The sequence below is a fragment of the Delphinus delphis genome, chromosome 19 (assembly GCF_949987515.2).
Source record: "Delphinus delphis chromosome 19, mDelDel1.2, whole genome shotgun sequence".
Taxonomy (NCBI): Eukaryota; Metazoa; Chordata; class Mammalia; order Artiodactyla; family Delphinidae; genus Delphinus; species Delphinus delphis.
In genome coordinates, this window is record NC_082701.1 from 47,111,591 (window position 1) to 47,129,138 (window position 17,548).

Sequence of the window (17,548 nt, forward strand, 5' to 3'; positions counted from 1 at the left end):
GGGGGACTTCCCTGGTGGTCCAGTGGTTAAGACTCCACGCTCCCAAAGCAGGGGGCCCAGGTTCAATCCCTGGTCAGGGAACTAGATCCCGTATGCCGCAACTAAGAGCCTGTGTGCTGCAACTAAAGATCCCGCGTGCCGCAACTAAGGATCCCGCATGCAGCAACTAAAAGATCCCACACTCAGCAACGAAGATCCTGCATACCACAACTAAGACCCAGTGCAGCCAAATAAATATATATATATTTTTTAATTCGAAAATAAAAGGCATGTAGAGAAGTGAAATATGTAGGGATGCAGTGATCTAGGGTTTGCTTTAAAATACTTCAGCAGGGGGTGAAGGGGAAAAGCTGAAACAAATGTGGATGACAGGTATGGGAGTTCATTACGCTATTTTCTTGTGTGTGTTTGAAATTTTTCATAATTAAATAAAACTCTTCAAATCAAGTGAACAGTCTGCATTTAGACAGTGGGTTGTCAGTTTGTGAATCATCAAGCCTCATTGTTCACTTTGGTTAGAAAGCGAAAATTGCAAAATCAAGCCTAATAGCTTAAAAGAACACCGTAACAAAAATATGTCAGTAACAACTACCACCACTGTATGAGAAGTTACGATATGCCACTCATTGCTCTTTACATGTATTATCTCATTTAGTCTATAGTTATCACCACCTTACAAATGAGGAAACCAAAGCGCAGGCAGATTAAGGAACATGCCCAAAGTCTCACAGCTAGTAACTGATAAAACCAGGACTTGAACTTAGGACTTCCCAAAACCCAAGCTGTTAACTCCTGCACTATCCTGCCTCTGACATACAGAATGCTGGACAAAATTAATGAAAGCTAACAAGCTTCCAAACCCTAAAGAAATATAATGGACTTGCAGGCAATCACTCATGGAAGGATCTCCCAACTCCCAAGTCCAATAGTAATATAAAAAAAAAGCAAAGGTGAATAACAGTGTGTATGATATGCCACTAATAGACAATCATATATCTGTCTTATATATACAATTTATATTACATATAAACACACATATACTATACTACCCCATTCAAAACTATTTCTTGGGCTTCCCTGGTGGCTCAGTGGTTGGGAGTCTGCCTGCCAAGGCAGGGGACATGGGTTCAAGCCCTGGTCCAGGAGGATCCTGCATGCTACAGAGTAACTAGGCCCACGCACCACAATTGCTGAGCCTGTGCTCTGAAGCCCATGAGCCACAACTACTGAGTACGCGTGCCATAACTACTGAAGCCCATGCACCTAGAGCCTGTGCTCTGCAGCAAAGAAGCCACCTTTGCTTCTTTGGTGAGAAGCCCGTGCACCGCAACGAGGAGTAGCCCCCGCTCGAGGCAACTAGAGCGGGCCTGCGTGCGGCAACGGAAACCCAACGCAGCCAAAAATAAATAAATAAAATAAGATAAATAAAACATTAAAAAAATACATTTCTTTAATTAAAATATTTAAAAAGGCAATCACTCCTCTACTAGATCTGTCAATCTCTATTCCCACCTTCCTAGAAACCAAGCCTAACATAACTGCCTAGAAATTTCTCCAACAAGAATCCAGCTTTCCAAACAAGGTCACAAACTTCCTATGCCCAGGGGGTCTCACATTAATCCCTCATGCCCCCAATTTATTACTAGCTCAAGATGCTGCCTCATGAAATGGATCCTTTCAGACTCAATCTTTCAAAACCAATAATCGGGGGCTTCCCTGGTAGCGCAGTGGTTAGGAATCCACCTGCCAATGCAGGGGACATGGGTTCAAGCCCTGGTCCGGGAAGATCTCACATGCCATGGAGCAACTAAACCCGTGCGCCACAACTACCGAGCCTGCACTCTGGAGCCCATGAGCCACAACTACTGAAGCCCGCATGCCTACAGCCCGAGCTCCACAACAAGAGAAGCCACCGCACTGAGAAGCCCGCACACTGCCACGAAGAGTAGCCCCCACTTGCCACAACTACGGAAAGCCCGCACGCAGCAGTGAAGACCCACCGCAGCCAAAAATAAATTTATAAAAAACAAAACAACAATAATCAGTCCTATTAGATGTCTAACCTTTCTTAACAAACAAAACAACAATAATCAGTCCTATTAGATGTCTAACGTTTCTTGAACTCACTCTTCCTTATTGTTGTGGCTTGAGAAGTTTCTCTTTATGCACAAGAGACAGGACATTATGGTGTCACTCTAACTGTGCTACTTTGATAAAGACCAAGATACAGATAACTGTGTTGACCATAAATATTAGAATACCACTTTCCCAACCAGATTCTAGGTTAAAAATTAGGCATGGATTTTCCTCTTCTGATATCCCAAGATAATGGGCATTTGACATTTCCAATCTAAATGCTGTGCCCTATAAAAATATGCAGGAAGAGCATACCCTAAAATGTTTTATTTATTTATTTTGGCTGCGCTGGGTCTTCACTGCAGTGTGAGGGCTCTCTAGTTGAAGCGCACGGGATCTAGAGCACGTGGGCTCAGTAGCTGTGGTGGATGGACTTAGTTGTGGCATCTCACTGGGATCTTAGTTCCCCGACCAGGGATCGAACCCAGGCCCCCTGCATTGGGAGCGTGGAGTCTTCACCACTGCACCACCAGGGAAGTACCCTTTAAAAGTGGCTATCTCTAGGTGATAAAACATATTTATCTGCATTTTCAAGCTTTTTTACAATAAGCATGTGTTGGCTTTGTGCATTTTTAGAAGTGATAAAAATATGAAAATGAAAAGAGCTTTGCCCTTCTTGATTGAAGCCATTAGCAATTTCCTCCAACCACCAAGACACAAAGAGACACTAGTACCTTCTCCAGGTTCGAGCTCAGAATGCCTAAAGCACCATCTAACAGAGCAGTCCTCAAATTTTAATCAGCAAACTGTGGGGCAAAAAATTCAGTCCACTTTCACCCTACCAAATTTAATGAATGGAAGAGTACTGCTTTTGTTGAATTAACAATGCAGATGTGACAAGTAAACAATGAGAAATTCCAGAAACAAAATGTTATTTCCAGAATCCAGAAGGATATTATACAGGACCAGCCTACAGATCACCACACACCCACGCGTCCACAGCACCAAACAAGAAAGTGGTTCCTGCAGAAGGTTCAGTCCTTCCACCACTCCAACTTTCTCACGTTATCCTCCAAACTCATCACAGATTTAGATACCCTGCAAAGCTTCTGCTGCGTCACACCACCTCTGTCTTTGCTCGGGCTGTTCCTCCTACTTGGAACACTCTCTTCTCACTCTCCCTAGTTAACATTTCCAGGAAGCCTTCTGAATTCACCCTCCCTTTCGCCACCACAACCCACGCCTCCACCAGGATTGGACCAAGTGCCCTTCTCTGTGCTTCCAAGGCACCCAAGACATACCTCCCTCATTACACTTACACGATACAGTTGGTCCTCATTATCTGTGGATTTCATATTTATGAATTCACCCACTCACTAAAACTTATTAGCAACCCCAAAATCAATACTCACGGTGCTTTCACAGTCATTTGTGAACATGTACAGAGCAGCAAAAAATCTTAGTCTCCGCATAAGCACATTCCCAGCTGAGATCAAACAGGTGATTTCTCTCATACTTTAAACTAGTGTCCTTTCTGGGGCCTACTTAGTGCCACATTTTCCACATCTTTGTGCACTGATTAAAACGGTCCCCCAAGCGCAGTGCTAAAATGCTATCTAGTGTTCCTAAACACGAGAAGGCTGTGATGTGCCTTAATGAGAAAATACGTGTGCTAGATAAGTGGCTTGGGCATGAGTTATAGTGCTGCTGGCCATGATTTCAATGCTAATGAATCAACAATATATTAAATAAGGTGTCTTTAAATAGAAGCATACATAAAATAAGGTTATGTACTGATCAGCTGATGAAAATCTTGTAACCAGGGGCTCACAGGAACCTAACCTTGTATTTCCCTTAGGAGCAATGGTTCAGAACCTACTAATTCAGTGTCTATGGTGACTTTACAGAACATAACTACTGCAAACAACAATAAACTGTATACTGAAACATTCTCTTTATGTAGCCATTCCTTCCATTCACCCAGAGGTTGGTAAAGTAGGCCCACAGGCCAAAGCGAGCCTGCCACCTGTCTTTGTAAACACAGTTTTACTGGAACACGGCCATGCTCGCTCATTTACATTGTGTCTATGGCTACTTCAGCACCACAACAGCAAAGGTGAGTAATAACAGAGACCATATGGCTTGCAAAGTCTAAAATACTTACTATTTGGCCTTTCACAAAAAAAGGCTGCTGACCCATGCACTAGACTCTAAACTCTTTTCTTTTTTTAAATTTATTTATTCTTGGCTGTGTTGGGTCTTCGTTGCGGCACGCAGGCTTTTCTCTAGTTGCAGTGAGCGGGGGCTACTCTTCATCGTGGTGTGCAGGCTTCTCATTGTGGTGGCTTCTCTCATTGCAGAGCATGGGCTCTAGGCACGCGGGCTCAGCAGTTGTGGTTCGTGGGCTCTAGAGCGCAGACTCAGTAGTTGTGGCACACAGGCTTAGCTGCTCCATAGCATGTGGATCTTTCTGGACCAGGGCTCGAACCCATGTCCCCTGCATTGGCAGGCAGATTCTTAACCACTGTGCCACCAGGGAAGTCCCGACTCTAAGCTCTTCGAGGAAACAACAATGTTGTACTCATCTTTACAATCTTAGCACAAAGCTGGCACAATAGGACAGGTAAACCAAACTTCAGTCTGATTAAGCACTGGACCCAGAATACAGCCTTCTGCTCTAAGAAGTCCGGGGTAACTGCATTAAATTCCAGATCTGATTAAGTCTTGAAAAAAGATACTACGCAAAGAAATAAAGTAAATAATGGAATGTGACAGAAGGATGAGGAGCAAAAGGAAAAAGACCAAGGCAAACAATATCATTTGGTGGGTGAAATAATCTGAGAGATTCAAATAAGGAAAGACCCAATAACAGGTATTAGTAGCTACTGAGGTCCAGTCTAGTCTGAACCCTAAAACATATTCAGAAGAGTCAAAGAGAAGGAAGGTTTCGCAAGAGCTTGGCCAAATATACAATGACATTTCATTTGTCTAAAGACATATTTTCTACACATAGCGCCACGCATGTTGTACATATAACAATCACAATGGGTTGAGGAAAATGCCGGGAATAGTAAGCCAAATCATGCCACAATAGGAGAACTCACAGAAGTCTGAGAGACAAACATCTATCAACAGCTCATTCCTCCCCAGCAAACAGACACATGTTACACTGCATTCAAGATGTTGATAACAGAGCAATCAGGTCTGAGAACATCCTCAGCTGTTCCATCAGAGACTCTCACCTTTCAGTATGAACATTATTTCTGAAGCCATCAATTTAATATCCTTAGATTAACTCACTCTCAGCAACAACTCATTTGCTAAGCAGTACCCTTTTCTGATTTCCAAAGGGAGTTGAGACATAGTGGAAGGCACATCCACTAAATAAAAGAATGCTTGGAACCCTGTCGACACTGAATTTGAGTGGCCTAGCTGACAGAGAGAGTTAAATGCGGGGCTCAATAGTTTCAGAGGATGCCACTTACAGCTGAGGCTGGCAGTCCCTCCCCAGGTTGCATGTTCAACCCAAACCACATCTCAAGGCTGAAAACCAGCAACCCACAAGCTAACCTCCTGCAGCCACTCAGAGAGAGAGCAAAAGCTCACGCCTGGCAGAGACAGGGCAAACCAGTTTGGAGATTACTATCATGACTAACAACCACCCGAAGCCAAATTTTCTGTTTCTTATTCATGGATCTGAATTTTAGCAGTTTGTGCTAGAAACTCTCCAGGAGTTGTCAAAGGAGCAACTCCTATCAAGGCTAATCACTCAAAAAGGACAACTGAAATGAACACGCAAGTAAAGCACAACACACATTTAATTACACAGATAAATAAAGGGCACACACCTTTATAATGAAACATCATGCAGCCACACTACTAAGAAAAGACACTCTTAGACAAGTGGAAACACAGTCAGTTCTGCTACAAGCTTGTTTTGAAAATGTCTATCTGTTCCATCATGATCAACATATTAGGGAACAATTTGAACCTAACACCAATTTTTCTTTTGTTCAGGAAAAACAACAGGTAAACACAGAAAACTCCACCCAGCTGAACCGAGTTGCACAGGAACACACAAAACACACACACACACACACACACACACACACACACACACACCCCAAACATCCACCAGCTACTGCAGTTCACCATGTAAACTTACATTCTGAGCCACGCCTATCCCCATCTGGTGTTATACCTGCCGGTCCAATTTCAAAAAACCCTCCTTCCATCACTTCATAGTAACTCACAAGCAGCAATCCTTCCAAAGCCCACTTCTACAAGCAAACCTCATGTCTTTTTCAAGATAGTGTCTACATACTTCTTAACCAATGAACATGTATAAAACTGTACAACTGCTTTATTAGGTTTATATCTTTTTTTTTTTAATAAGTCACTGAGGAAGTTTTTGAGTGTTGTGCTCCTAACTCCATTTTCCCTGTAAGCTCTGTAGTTTTTATTGTGCAATTGTGTATAGCAGTGATTTTTAGGAATGCATGTGTTACCTTATAGGAGAACTGACTGCATGTCCAATGGATAATTCAAAAAAGCAAGCTGTGGGACTTCCCTGGTGGCACAGCAGTTAAGACTCCACACTCCCAATGCAGGGCGCCCGGGTTCAATCCCTGGTCAGGGAACTAGATCCCACATGCATGCCGCAACTAAGAGTTCACATGCCCCAACTAAGGAGCCCGAGTTCTGCAACTAAGGAAACCGCAAGCCGCAACTAAAAGAGCCTGCCTGCCGCAATTAAGACCCAGTGCAACCAAATAAAGAAATAATTTTTTTAAAAAAAGCAAGCTGTATATCAGTATATATAGTATAATCTCATTTTTGTTAAAAAATATATTTCACGTGTCTGCAGGTATGTATGTATACCTACACACCTATAAATGTTTAGAAAAAGGTCTGGAAGAACCTACATCAAATAGTTAATAGTGGTATCTCTGAAGGAAAGAACACAAGTGACTCTCATTTTAAACTTTATGTACATTTTTGTTTGATTTAGATACAGTGAATTGGTGTTACTTCTGCAATTAAAAGAATTCCCTTTAAAAAACAAATAAATCAAAAAATAAGAAGAAGAAAAAAATTTTTAAAACAAATAAATCTGTTCTAATAGTAGAAGTGTTGAAAAGAGTGATCATTACACAATCTGGTTATACGGTCCCCTGTTTAAAATCCTTAATATTAGATATCCAAACTCCTCAATATTTATGAATAATCTGGCCCCTCCTATCTTCTCCAGCTTCATCCCTCACTTTTCCTCCCCTCCTTTATATGCTCAACTAAGATTTATTTAGAATCTTCTTGCAGGCAATGGGGATAAGGCAATGGGGATAAGGCAATGAGCAACCAGATACAGACCCCACCCTCACAGAGGCTTGAATCTAGCAAGGGAGAGGCTTTAACCAACAAGAACAAAACTGCACCTAGTTTTTAAGTAACTGTAAAATTACTTAATCACAAATATGGCATTACAAAGGGGAAGCAACCAGGCTCAGGGATCAGGAAAAGCTTCCCTGGAAAAGGGAAGTGGTATTTACGCTGAGAGTTTAAGGAGAAGCAAAAATGGAGCTGATAAAGAGAGAAGAGCACTGCAGGCAAAGAGAATGTGCCACAGCCAAGGGCCAGAAAAGAGCTTGGGCCCTTCAAGGAAGAAGCCAGTATACCTACAGAACAAGAACAAAGCGGGGAAGAGGGGTACACGATAAGGTCAGAAGCAGCAGAGACCAAATCTTGCAGGGCCCAGTAAACTACTTTAAGGATTTTGGACCTGATTCTAAGAGCAAAGAGAACCAACTGAAGACTTTCAAATAGGGAAGTGACGTGACCAGAAACGTGTATTTGAAAGCTCATTTGGGTTACTGTCCAAAAAGAAAGGCCTAAGAAGGACCAGGAATAAATGTGGAAAGGTCATTAAGAACTTCTTAATAGTGTGTGGATTACTGAAATAATGAATGATAGCTTGTACTACGACAGTGGTAGTAGAAATAGAAAAAAGTAGATAGATTCAAATTATGTTTAGGGGTAGACCAAACAGCTCTTGATACTGACTGGATGTGGGGTATAGGAAAGGAAGGGGTAAAGGATGACTCACGTCTCTAGCAAGAGCACCACTCACATCCTAGCCTCCAGCCATACTGAATGACTTGCAGCTCCCTAAGCCTTCAGCCATACTGAATGACTTGCAGCTCCCTAAGCCTTCAGCCTGAGAGTGGAAATGCCCTTACATCATCCTTCAGCTACAAAGTGCCTCCTCATTCTAGCCTTACCTAACCATGCCCATTAGATGCTTTAATTTATGCTCCATAGCCTCTCAGCCTTGCCTTTATCACAGCACTTGGCACACTGCATTATAATATATAATATAATCGTATGTTTCTGTCTTCCCCACATGACTGAGTGCTCCCTAAGGTTAAAAATCATTTTTGGTTGTTTTAATCTCTGTATCCCCAAAGCCTAATTACTCAAACGCCTGTGAATAGATTCCCACTTCCCATCAACTGTATGTTCCTATTGCAGGGAACAGAGAAAGCAAGCTAAGTTCTTGGGGCCTGCTGTATGAAAGAAACGGATATGGGGGCTTCCCTGGTGGCGGAGTGGTTGCGAGTCCGCCTGCCGATGCAGGGGACACGGGTTCGTGCCCCGGTCCGGGAAGATCCCACATGCCACGGAGCGGCTGGGCCCGTGAGCCATGGCCGCTGAGCCTGCGCGTCCGGAGCCTGTGCTCCGCAACAGGAGAGGCTGCAACAGTGAGAGGCCCGCGTACCGCAAAAAAAAAAAAAAAAAGAAAAGGATATGGGAAGATGGCTTGAACCTGAGAAAGCAGGTAAAACAGGAAGTGTGGTTTCCTAACTGGATAAACAGAGAGCTATGAAACTGCAGCCTTCTTCCTCAAGTGCTGGTAGTATAGAACTAAAAGCCCAAACCCAGAGATGTAAATTTAAAAAAAATTAAGGATGGTGTATGTACCCAAGGATGATGTATAGGCTGAAAATATATAAACAGCTTCAACAATAGTTTAGAAAACAAATTACCACATTTTACTCTGCACACATCTGTGATCATCTGAAATTTTTACTAAAAATATACTCGTATGTTATTTGTATAATTAATAATAAAATAAAAAAATGTAATGGATCCAACGTGCAGCTCCGAGAAGCTACACACTGAATAAAAACACATGCCATATGATCCAGCAATCCGACTCCTGGGCATACATCCAGACAAAACTCTAATATGAAAAGATACAGGCACCCCAGTGTTCACAGCAGCACTATTTACAAAAGCCGAGACACTGTAGCAACCTAAAAGTCCATCGACAGATGAATGCATAAAGAAGATGTGGAAAGGGTGTGGTGAAAAGGGAACCCTCCTGCACTGTTGGTGGGAATGTAAATTGATACAACCACTACGGAAAACAGTATGGAGGTTCCTTAAAAAACTAAAAATAGAACTACCAGATGACCCAGCAATCTCACTCCTGGGCATATACCCTGAGAAAACCATAATTCAAAAAGAGACATGTACCACAATGTTCACTGCAGCACTATTTACAATAGCCAGGACATGGAACCAACTTAAATGTCCATCGACAGATGAATGGATAAAGAAGATGTGGCACATATATACAAAGGAATATTACTCAGCCATAAAAAGAAACAAAATTGAGTTATCTGTAGTGAAGTGGATGGACCTAGAGTCTGCCATACAGAGTGAAGTAAGTCAGAAAGAGAAAAACAAATACCATATTCTAAGGCATACATATGGAATCTAAAAAAGAAAAAGGTACTGATGAACCTAGTTGCAGGGCAGGAATAAAGATGTAGACATAGAGAATGGACTTGAAGACACAGGGTGGGAGGGAGAAGCTGGGGCGAGGTGAGAGTAGCATCAACATATATACACTATCGAATGTAAAACAGTTAGCGAGTGGGAAGCAGCAGCATAGTACAGGGAGATCAGCTCGGTGCTTTGCGATGACCTAGAGGGGTGGGATGGGGAGGGTGGGAGGGACGGGATATGGGGACATGTGTATGCATATGGCTGATTCACTTTGGTGTACAACAGAAACTAACACATTATTGTAAAGCAATTATACTCCAATAAAGATCTATTTAAAAAATCACTTTCCTTTTCAAAAAAAAAACATGTGAGATATATATATATATATATATATATAATGGAATAGTACTCAGCCATAAAAAACAATGAAATAATGCCATTTGCAGCAACATGGATAGACCTAGAGATTATCATACTAAGTGAAGCAAGTCAAAAAGAGAAAGACAAATACCATATAATATCACTCATATGTGGAATCTAAAATATGACACAAATGAACTTATCTACGAAACAGAAAAACTCACAGACGTAGAGAACAGACTTGCAGTTGCCAAGGGAGAAAGGGGTGAGGGAGGGATGGATTGGGAGTTTGGAATTAGAAGATGCAAATGGATATAGAATGGATAAACAACAAGGTCCTACTGTATAGCAGAGGGAACTATATTCAATATCCTGTATGAAACCATAATGGAAAAGAATATGAAAAAGAATATATATATATACATATAAATGAATCACTTTGCTGTATACCAGAAACTAACACAACATTGTATATCAACTATAATTCAATAAATTTTAAAAATGAAAAAGAATAAAAATACAAACTTACAAACACATTGCTTAAAAAATAAATAAAACACCTAATGGAAGAGAGAAAGCTATAAAAGATTAATTATAACTTTTATGAGAGATACTCCCTAAGCTTGAGGCCAAGGCCAAAGAAAGCCATAAAATGCTTTCTCAAATTGTCATTGTTGCTTTCATTTTAAAGACACACAGTGGAGCTAATCAACAGAACAATTTATCTCTTATTCAAATAGGCATCCAGTTTGGGGTGGTAATATTCAAACTAGAAGAGGCAGTAGTGAGGGATTCTACCATAGCAGCAACCCCTCTGAAGCACCTTGATGTACTGGGGCCCCAGGTACACCATGACACATAGGAAGTTGGTAGTTTCATTTATAAGCAATGACTGCTTTCCAAGTCATCCCGAAAACAGCTAGAGACTAAAGATATAGGAAGATAAATGGAAATTTTAAATTAAACCCCAAAGGACAAGTCCTCCTATCCCACCACCTTTGACTCATTCTTAGACAACCATGCCTCCAACTTCAAAGAGGAAACAGAAATCATCAAAAGGCCCTCCCTCACCTTCCTCCTATAATACAAACTTACCTGCATCCCCAATTATCTGTTCCTCCCTGCCCTCAAGCACAAGAAAGAGGGGTTCTCTTACCTTCTTTCAGGCTAATCCCCTCATTTGTGCTCTGGATCCTACTTCTTTCTCATCAACTGCAAGGACTTCTCCCTGCCATCTATCTCCTTTCTTTCTTAGACCTCGAACCTATTTATCATTATGTTCCTTCCTTGAGCAGCTGAAGCAGCTCTCTCATGACTTCAGTACCATCTATAACAGGATGCCTTCAAGTATCTTCATCTCTGGCCTAGATCTCTCTCCTCAGCTTCAGATATCCGCTAGCCTCTAAATATCTCCACGTCAATGTCCTATAGAAATTCCAACATGTCCAAAACTAAGCTCATCATCTTTCTCCTAAAACCAAGACCATCATTCACCCAGTTTCCAAATGAGAAACCTAAGTGTTACTTTTGATTCCCTCTTCTCCCTCAGCTCCCCATGTCCAATCAAGTCCTTTGGATTTTACCTCGTTAATATACTTCTGTTCACTTCTCCCCATCTGCAAAGCCATTTCCTGGTTCAGGTCCTTCTCACTTCTCACTTGGATTACTGTAGCATGCTCCTACTCTTCTTATTTCTGTCTTACCCTTCTCCAAATTTTCCACAAAGCAGCCAGAGTCATATTTCTAAAGTGCACATCTGAGATTTCCCTATTTAAAGCATTCAATAGCTCCCCACTACCTTCAGGATAAAGGTCAAATTACTTATTACATGACCCTTCAAGGCCTGGTCCCAGATTACCCCACCACCCACTCCTCTATAAATTTTACCCTCAAGGCACAATGAACCCTCCATTTGCAGTTTTCCAACTACTGTGTCCTCTCCCTAGCTTCAAAAATCCCACACAGAATCCTAAAGCATCATATTGATGACTATAAACCCAAAGCAACAAGAAACTGTCATCCTATACAAATCCTAAATTAATCTTCACTTAGAAAAATTACTTTTACTAAATTCTACAGTGCCACATAGTGGTGAGAGAGGGAAGCGAATAGCAAAGGTAAAGGAAGTGTAGGCGGAGGACATAAATGAGAACATCAAGGAGCCTGAAGTGATCTGCCTTTCCTGAGATGAATGGGAATGTCTGTGCAGTGCTCCATGGTTGCATGTACCAGAACACTCACGCTTACTCAGCTAGTCTTGCTCATAACATCACCCTCAGGAACTTACATCACTGGGGCTCAGGCTGCCCAGCCCATTCTCCTGCTCAGAATCCTTCCCAGACTCAGTGCCCTGGGAGGACCGGGGATGGGATGGATGAATCCAGATCTCCAGGCGAGTGGTGTCATCTCCAACATGCCGGAAAGTGGATTTCTTTGCTTTCCGCCATTGGTCAGGGCTCAGTTCCAATTCCTCGTGTTGCTTCTTTTCCATCTGTTCTGCCTGTACGACATACAAACATATAAGCTCAGACTCTCCTGGGATTCAGCCAATCAAGAGAAGTGCTCATCTCACCTGAGTTTGTTGCCCAAGAACTGTAAAAAGTAAAGACTTTGCCATAGTTCCACAGTAGCAGAGTATCATCTGTTTTGTCTCATAAAAGTTATTAATTCTGTAAACCAGATGCTGTGGGCCCTGGAGAGCTCTCCTAAAGCTGAGTTTCGTTCTGCATAGAGACTGACTGACTCCCATCAGCACAGCCCGAGGGGACCCCTTCAGGACATTATCAGTCGTTTCCTTAAGGACACAGAGACACTAAGAGAAACACATTCTTCTAGGAAGGAATGATTCTGCCTGCATCCCCACTCACCTTCCGTTTGGTCTCTTCAAACAAGCTCATGAGACTCTCCTTGGCAGTCAGGATAGGGTTGCTGGCAGCTAGGCTGCGCATATAGTAATAGACGGCATCAAGCTTCCTCCTCTGCAGAAAGAGGTCAGAGACACTGAGTCAACCAGATTTCTTCTGGACTCCAGCCTGAGTCAGCAGACCCAGGAAACCCTACCATCCCTCCCAACCTGTGCTCCAAGCTGTGAGGAGTTCCAACATGAAAATGAGACAACTATCCAGGGGAGAAGCCATGGCGACTACATCAGAGCTCTCTTCTTGCCCACTACTATGTCTTACGTGTAGAGGTACTCGTAAAGCCACATGCTCAAAAGCAGGAGAAACGAATAAAGAGCCTCACAAAATACGAAACCAATTATGCTTTCTTTTTAGAGAAAGAAAATGTTCAGCACGTACTAATTATTGTTTTTAAAACATTATAAATAACAATGGCAACATCACTGATTAAGCACAGCTAAGTGTGAGGTAAATGATCAGCACTTCATAGATATTATGATATTATTTCCAAACCTAAGGAAACTGCCCCACAGGGATTACTATTCCCGTTTTAATAATGAAGAGATAGGGGCTCAGGAAGATTATTACATAACTTGCCCAACAAGGTCTCAAAGCCAAATCCCAGATAAGCTAGTATTTGAACCTAGGTCTGCCTGGCTCCTAAGTTTATGTTTTCACTACAACATACTGACTCCACGAAGAAAAGGAAACAAACTATTATCCAATGCATGCAGCAAATAAATACTTCAAGTCCATTTTAAAACCAATTAATAAGTAAAAGAAAGGGAGAGGGTCAGAAAGAAGGAAAAACACTGAAATAAAGGGGGAAAGAATATCAAAAAGCCTTTCTATCTTTCTATCATATACATTGTTACCTTTTCTGTCTCAAAATGCACCTAGACTACTACTTCCCCCTCTCCCCAGCACCTACTCACTCTTTAAAAGTCCCATCTTGCATTCATCTAGCATGGTTAAAGGTGTACATTCTAAGCTCAACTGCCTGAGTCTGAATTTGGTCCTGCCATTTATTAGGTATAACCCTAAGAAAGTCAACCTAGAAAGGTTTCCTTATTTGTAAAATGAATACATTCACCAACATATATGGCTCCTGAAAAGATTAAAATTCATATAATATATACAGTTTAACAGAATATCTGGTACTCAGTTTCAGTCAGTTAAGTGGGAGCTATCTTTAATGTTATTCCAATTACACCACTCATTTGATTTTACAGTATTTTATCAGTTCTACAATGATTTTTTTCTTTTCTTTTCTTTTCTTTTTTTTGCGGTACGCGGGCCTCTCACTGCTGCGGCCTCTCCCGCCGTGGAGCACAGGCTCCAGACGCACAGGCTCAGCAGCCATGGCTCACGGGCCCAGCCGCTCCGCAGCACACGGGATCCTCCTGGACCGGGGCACAAACCTGTGTCCCCTGCATCGGCAGGCGGACTCCCAACCACTGCACCACCAGGGAAGCCCTTTTTCATATTTTAACATCTCTGAAATCAAGATACAACTCAATCACTATCTATCATCATGTCTTATTTTAATTCACATTCTTCTTTCTTAGTGGTATAGGAAATGATGTATCTAACAATCAATTGCATCATATTGCATCAAGTCTAATTTGTATCATTGTCTATACACCTCACTTGTCTTCTCAACAATGTTTCCTTTCAGGACAGAAACCATATCAAATATTTACCACTCACAGCACCTAGCAAAGCACTGTGCACAGCATGTTCTCAGTAAATACTAGAGATCCACTGAATGAAAGGTTACAGAAAAGCTGAGAAAGTGATCTTAAAAGACAACTGGGGGCACTTTTCTGGTGGTCCAGTGGCTAAGACTCTGCACTTCCAATGCAAGGGGCATGGGTTCAATCCCTGGTCAGGGAACTAAGATCTCACATGCCGCTTGACATGGCCAAAAAAACAGACAACTGGGTTAACACAGAGACAGAAAAGGAGGGACAGAGGAAAAGAACTTGAAAAGAGTACTAACTTAGGTAAGAGGTCCATGAAAGAAACACATACCAATTTAATTAGTGTAGCAACAGACCACTGAGGGAAGACACAAGATTAACACTCAAGGGACTTCCCTGGTAGTCCAGCGGTTAAGACTCACACTCCCAATGCAGGGGGCCTGGGTTCAATCCCTGGTCAGGGAACTAGATCCCACATGCCATAACTAAGATCCCACATGCCTCAACTAAGACCCAGCACAGCCAAATAAATACATATTAAAAAAAAAAAAAAAAGATTAACACTGAAAAATCAGTTGTATTTCTACACATTAGTAGTGAACAATCTGAAATATTAGGAAAATAATTCTATTCATAATAGCATCAAAAATAATAACATACCTTTATATGTTAGGAATATTTATATCTTAGGAATAAATTTAACCTAGGAGATGCAAAACTTATACACTGAAAACGACCACACATTTCTGAAAGAAATTAGAGAAGACCTAAATAAATGGAAAACATCCTGTGTTTGTGCAGAAGACAATACCGTAAAGATGTACATACTCCCCAAAGCAATCCACAGATTCAGTGCAATCCTTATCAGAATCACAATGACTGTTTGGGCAGAAATGAAAAAGCCGATCCTAAAATCCATATGGAATTCCAAGGAACCCCAGATAGCCAAAACAATCTTGAAAAAGAAAAACAAAGTTGGAAGACTCACATACCCAATCTCAAAACTTACCACAAAGCTACAGTAATTAAAACAACGTAGTACTGGCACAAAGGTGGACATATGGATCAATGTGAGAGAACCTAGAGTCCAGAAATAAACCTATCATACATCAACTGACTTTCGACAAGGGTGCCAAGACTATTTAATGGGGAAAGAACAGTCTCTTCAACAAATGGTGCTAGGAGAATTGGATGTCCACATGCAAAAGAACGAATTGGACCCTTACTTCACACCATATACAAAAATTAACCAAAAATGGATCAAAGACCTAAATATAAGAACTAAAACTATAAAAAATGTATCCCTGTATTTTCTTCTAAATAAATAAATAATAAATCTTAACTTTTAATTTGGTTAAGAGTTTCTTAGCTATGACATCAAAGCACAAGCAACAAAAGAAAAAATAGATGAATTGGACTTCATCAAAATTAAAAACTTTTGCGGGGAACTCCCTGATGGCGCAGTGGTTAAGACTCCAAGCTCCTAATGCAGGGGACCCCAGTTTGATCCCTGGTCAGGGAACTAGATGCCATATGCCACAACTAAGAGTTTGCATGCCACAACTAAGGAGCCCGCCTGCCACAACTAAGGAGCCCACCTGCCGCAACTAAGACCCAGCATAACCAAATAAATACATAAATCTTGGAAAAAAAAAAAAAACTTTTGTGCATCAAAGGGCACTATCAAGAGAGTGAAGAGACAACCCATAAAATGGGAGAAAATATTTGTAAATCAAATATCTGATAAACGTCAGAATATCTAAAGAACTCCTACATCTCAACAACAAAAAAGACAACCCAATTTAAAAATATGCAAAGGATCTGAAAAGACATTTCTCCAAAGAAGATATGCAGATGGCCAACAAGAACATTAAAAAATCAGTACTCATTAGGGAAATGCAAGTCAAAACCACAGTGCCATACAACTTTGAAGCAGTTAGGCTGGCTACTATTTAAATACACACACACACACACACACACACACACACACACACACACACACACACACACACACACACACCAACAACAGAAAATAGTGTGTGTTAGGAAGGATGTGGAGAAACTGGAACCCTTGTGCACTCCTGGTGGGAACGTAAAATGGTGCAGCTGCCAATATGGTGGTTCTTCCAAAAACTGAAAATACAATTATCACATGACCCAGCAATTCCACTTCTGAGTATATATTCAAAAGAATTGAAAGAAGAGTCATGAAGAGGTATCTGCACACTCATATTCATAGTAGTATTATTCACAATGGCCAAAAGGTAGAAGTGTCCATTGAGAGATGAACAGATAAACAAAATGTGGTATATACAGACAATTGAATATTATTCAGCCTTAAGGAGGAAACTGACATGAGCTGTAACATGGATGAACCTTAAGGATATAACGCTAACTGAAATAAGCCAGTCACAAAAAGACAAATGCTTTTAGATTCTATTTATTTTAGGTAACTAGAGTAGACAAATTCACAGAGGTGGAAAGGTGAAGAAGGGTGGTTGCCAATGGCTAGAGGAAGGGAAAAATAGGGAGGTGTTGTTTTAATGAGTAGAGAGTTTTAGTTTTGCAAGATGAATAGAGTTCTGGAGAGTGATTGCACAACAATGTGAATGTACTCAACACTACTGAACAGTACACTTAAAAATGGGTAAGATGGGGGCTTCCCTGGTGGCGCAGTGGTTGAGAGTGCGCCTGCCGATGCAGGGGACACGGGTTCGT

At 41.4% G+C, this 17,548-nt stretch overlaps 1 protein-coding gene and 1 non-coding gene across 3 annotated transcripts in view; one reads left to right on the top strand and one right to left on the bottom strand.

Moving 5' to 3' along the window:
* SMG6 (SMG6 nonsense mediated mRNA decay factor) overlaps positions 1-17,548 on the bottom strand; it is a 236,582-nt gene that overhangs the window by 205,817 nt on the left and 13,217 nt on the right. For both annotated transcript variants that reach the window (XM_059997290.1, XM_059997291.1), the window contains exons 7-8: positions 13,095-13,205; positions 12,515-12,727 (exon numbers count right to left, since the gene is read on the bottom strand). In XM_059997290.1, the coding sequence (XP_059853273.1) occupies positions 12,515-12,727; positions 13,095-13,205 (324 nt within the window). The remainder of the gene's footprint in view (positions 1-12,514; positions 12,728-13,094; positions 13,206-17,548) is intronic.
* On the top strand, positions 9-81 carry TRNAW-CCA (transfer RNA tryptophan (anticodon CCA)). The gene has a single exon. It is a non-coding gene; the product is annotated as a tRNA-Trp (tRNA).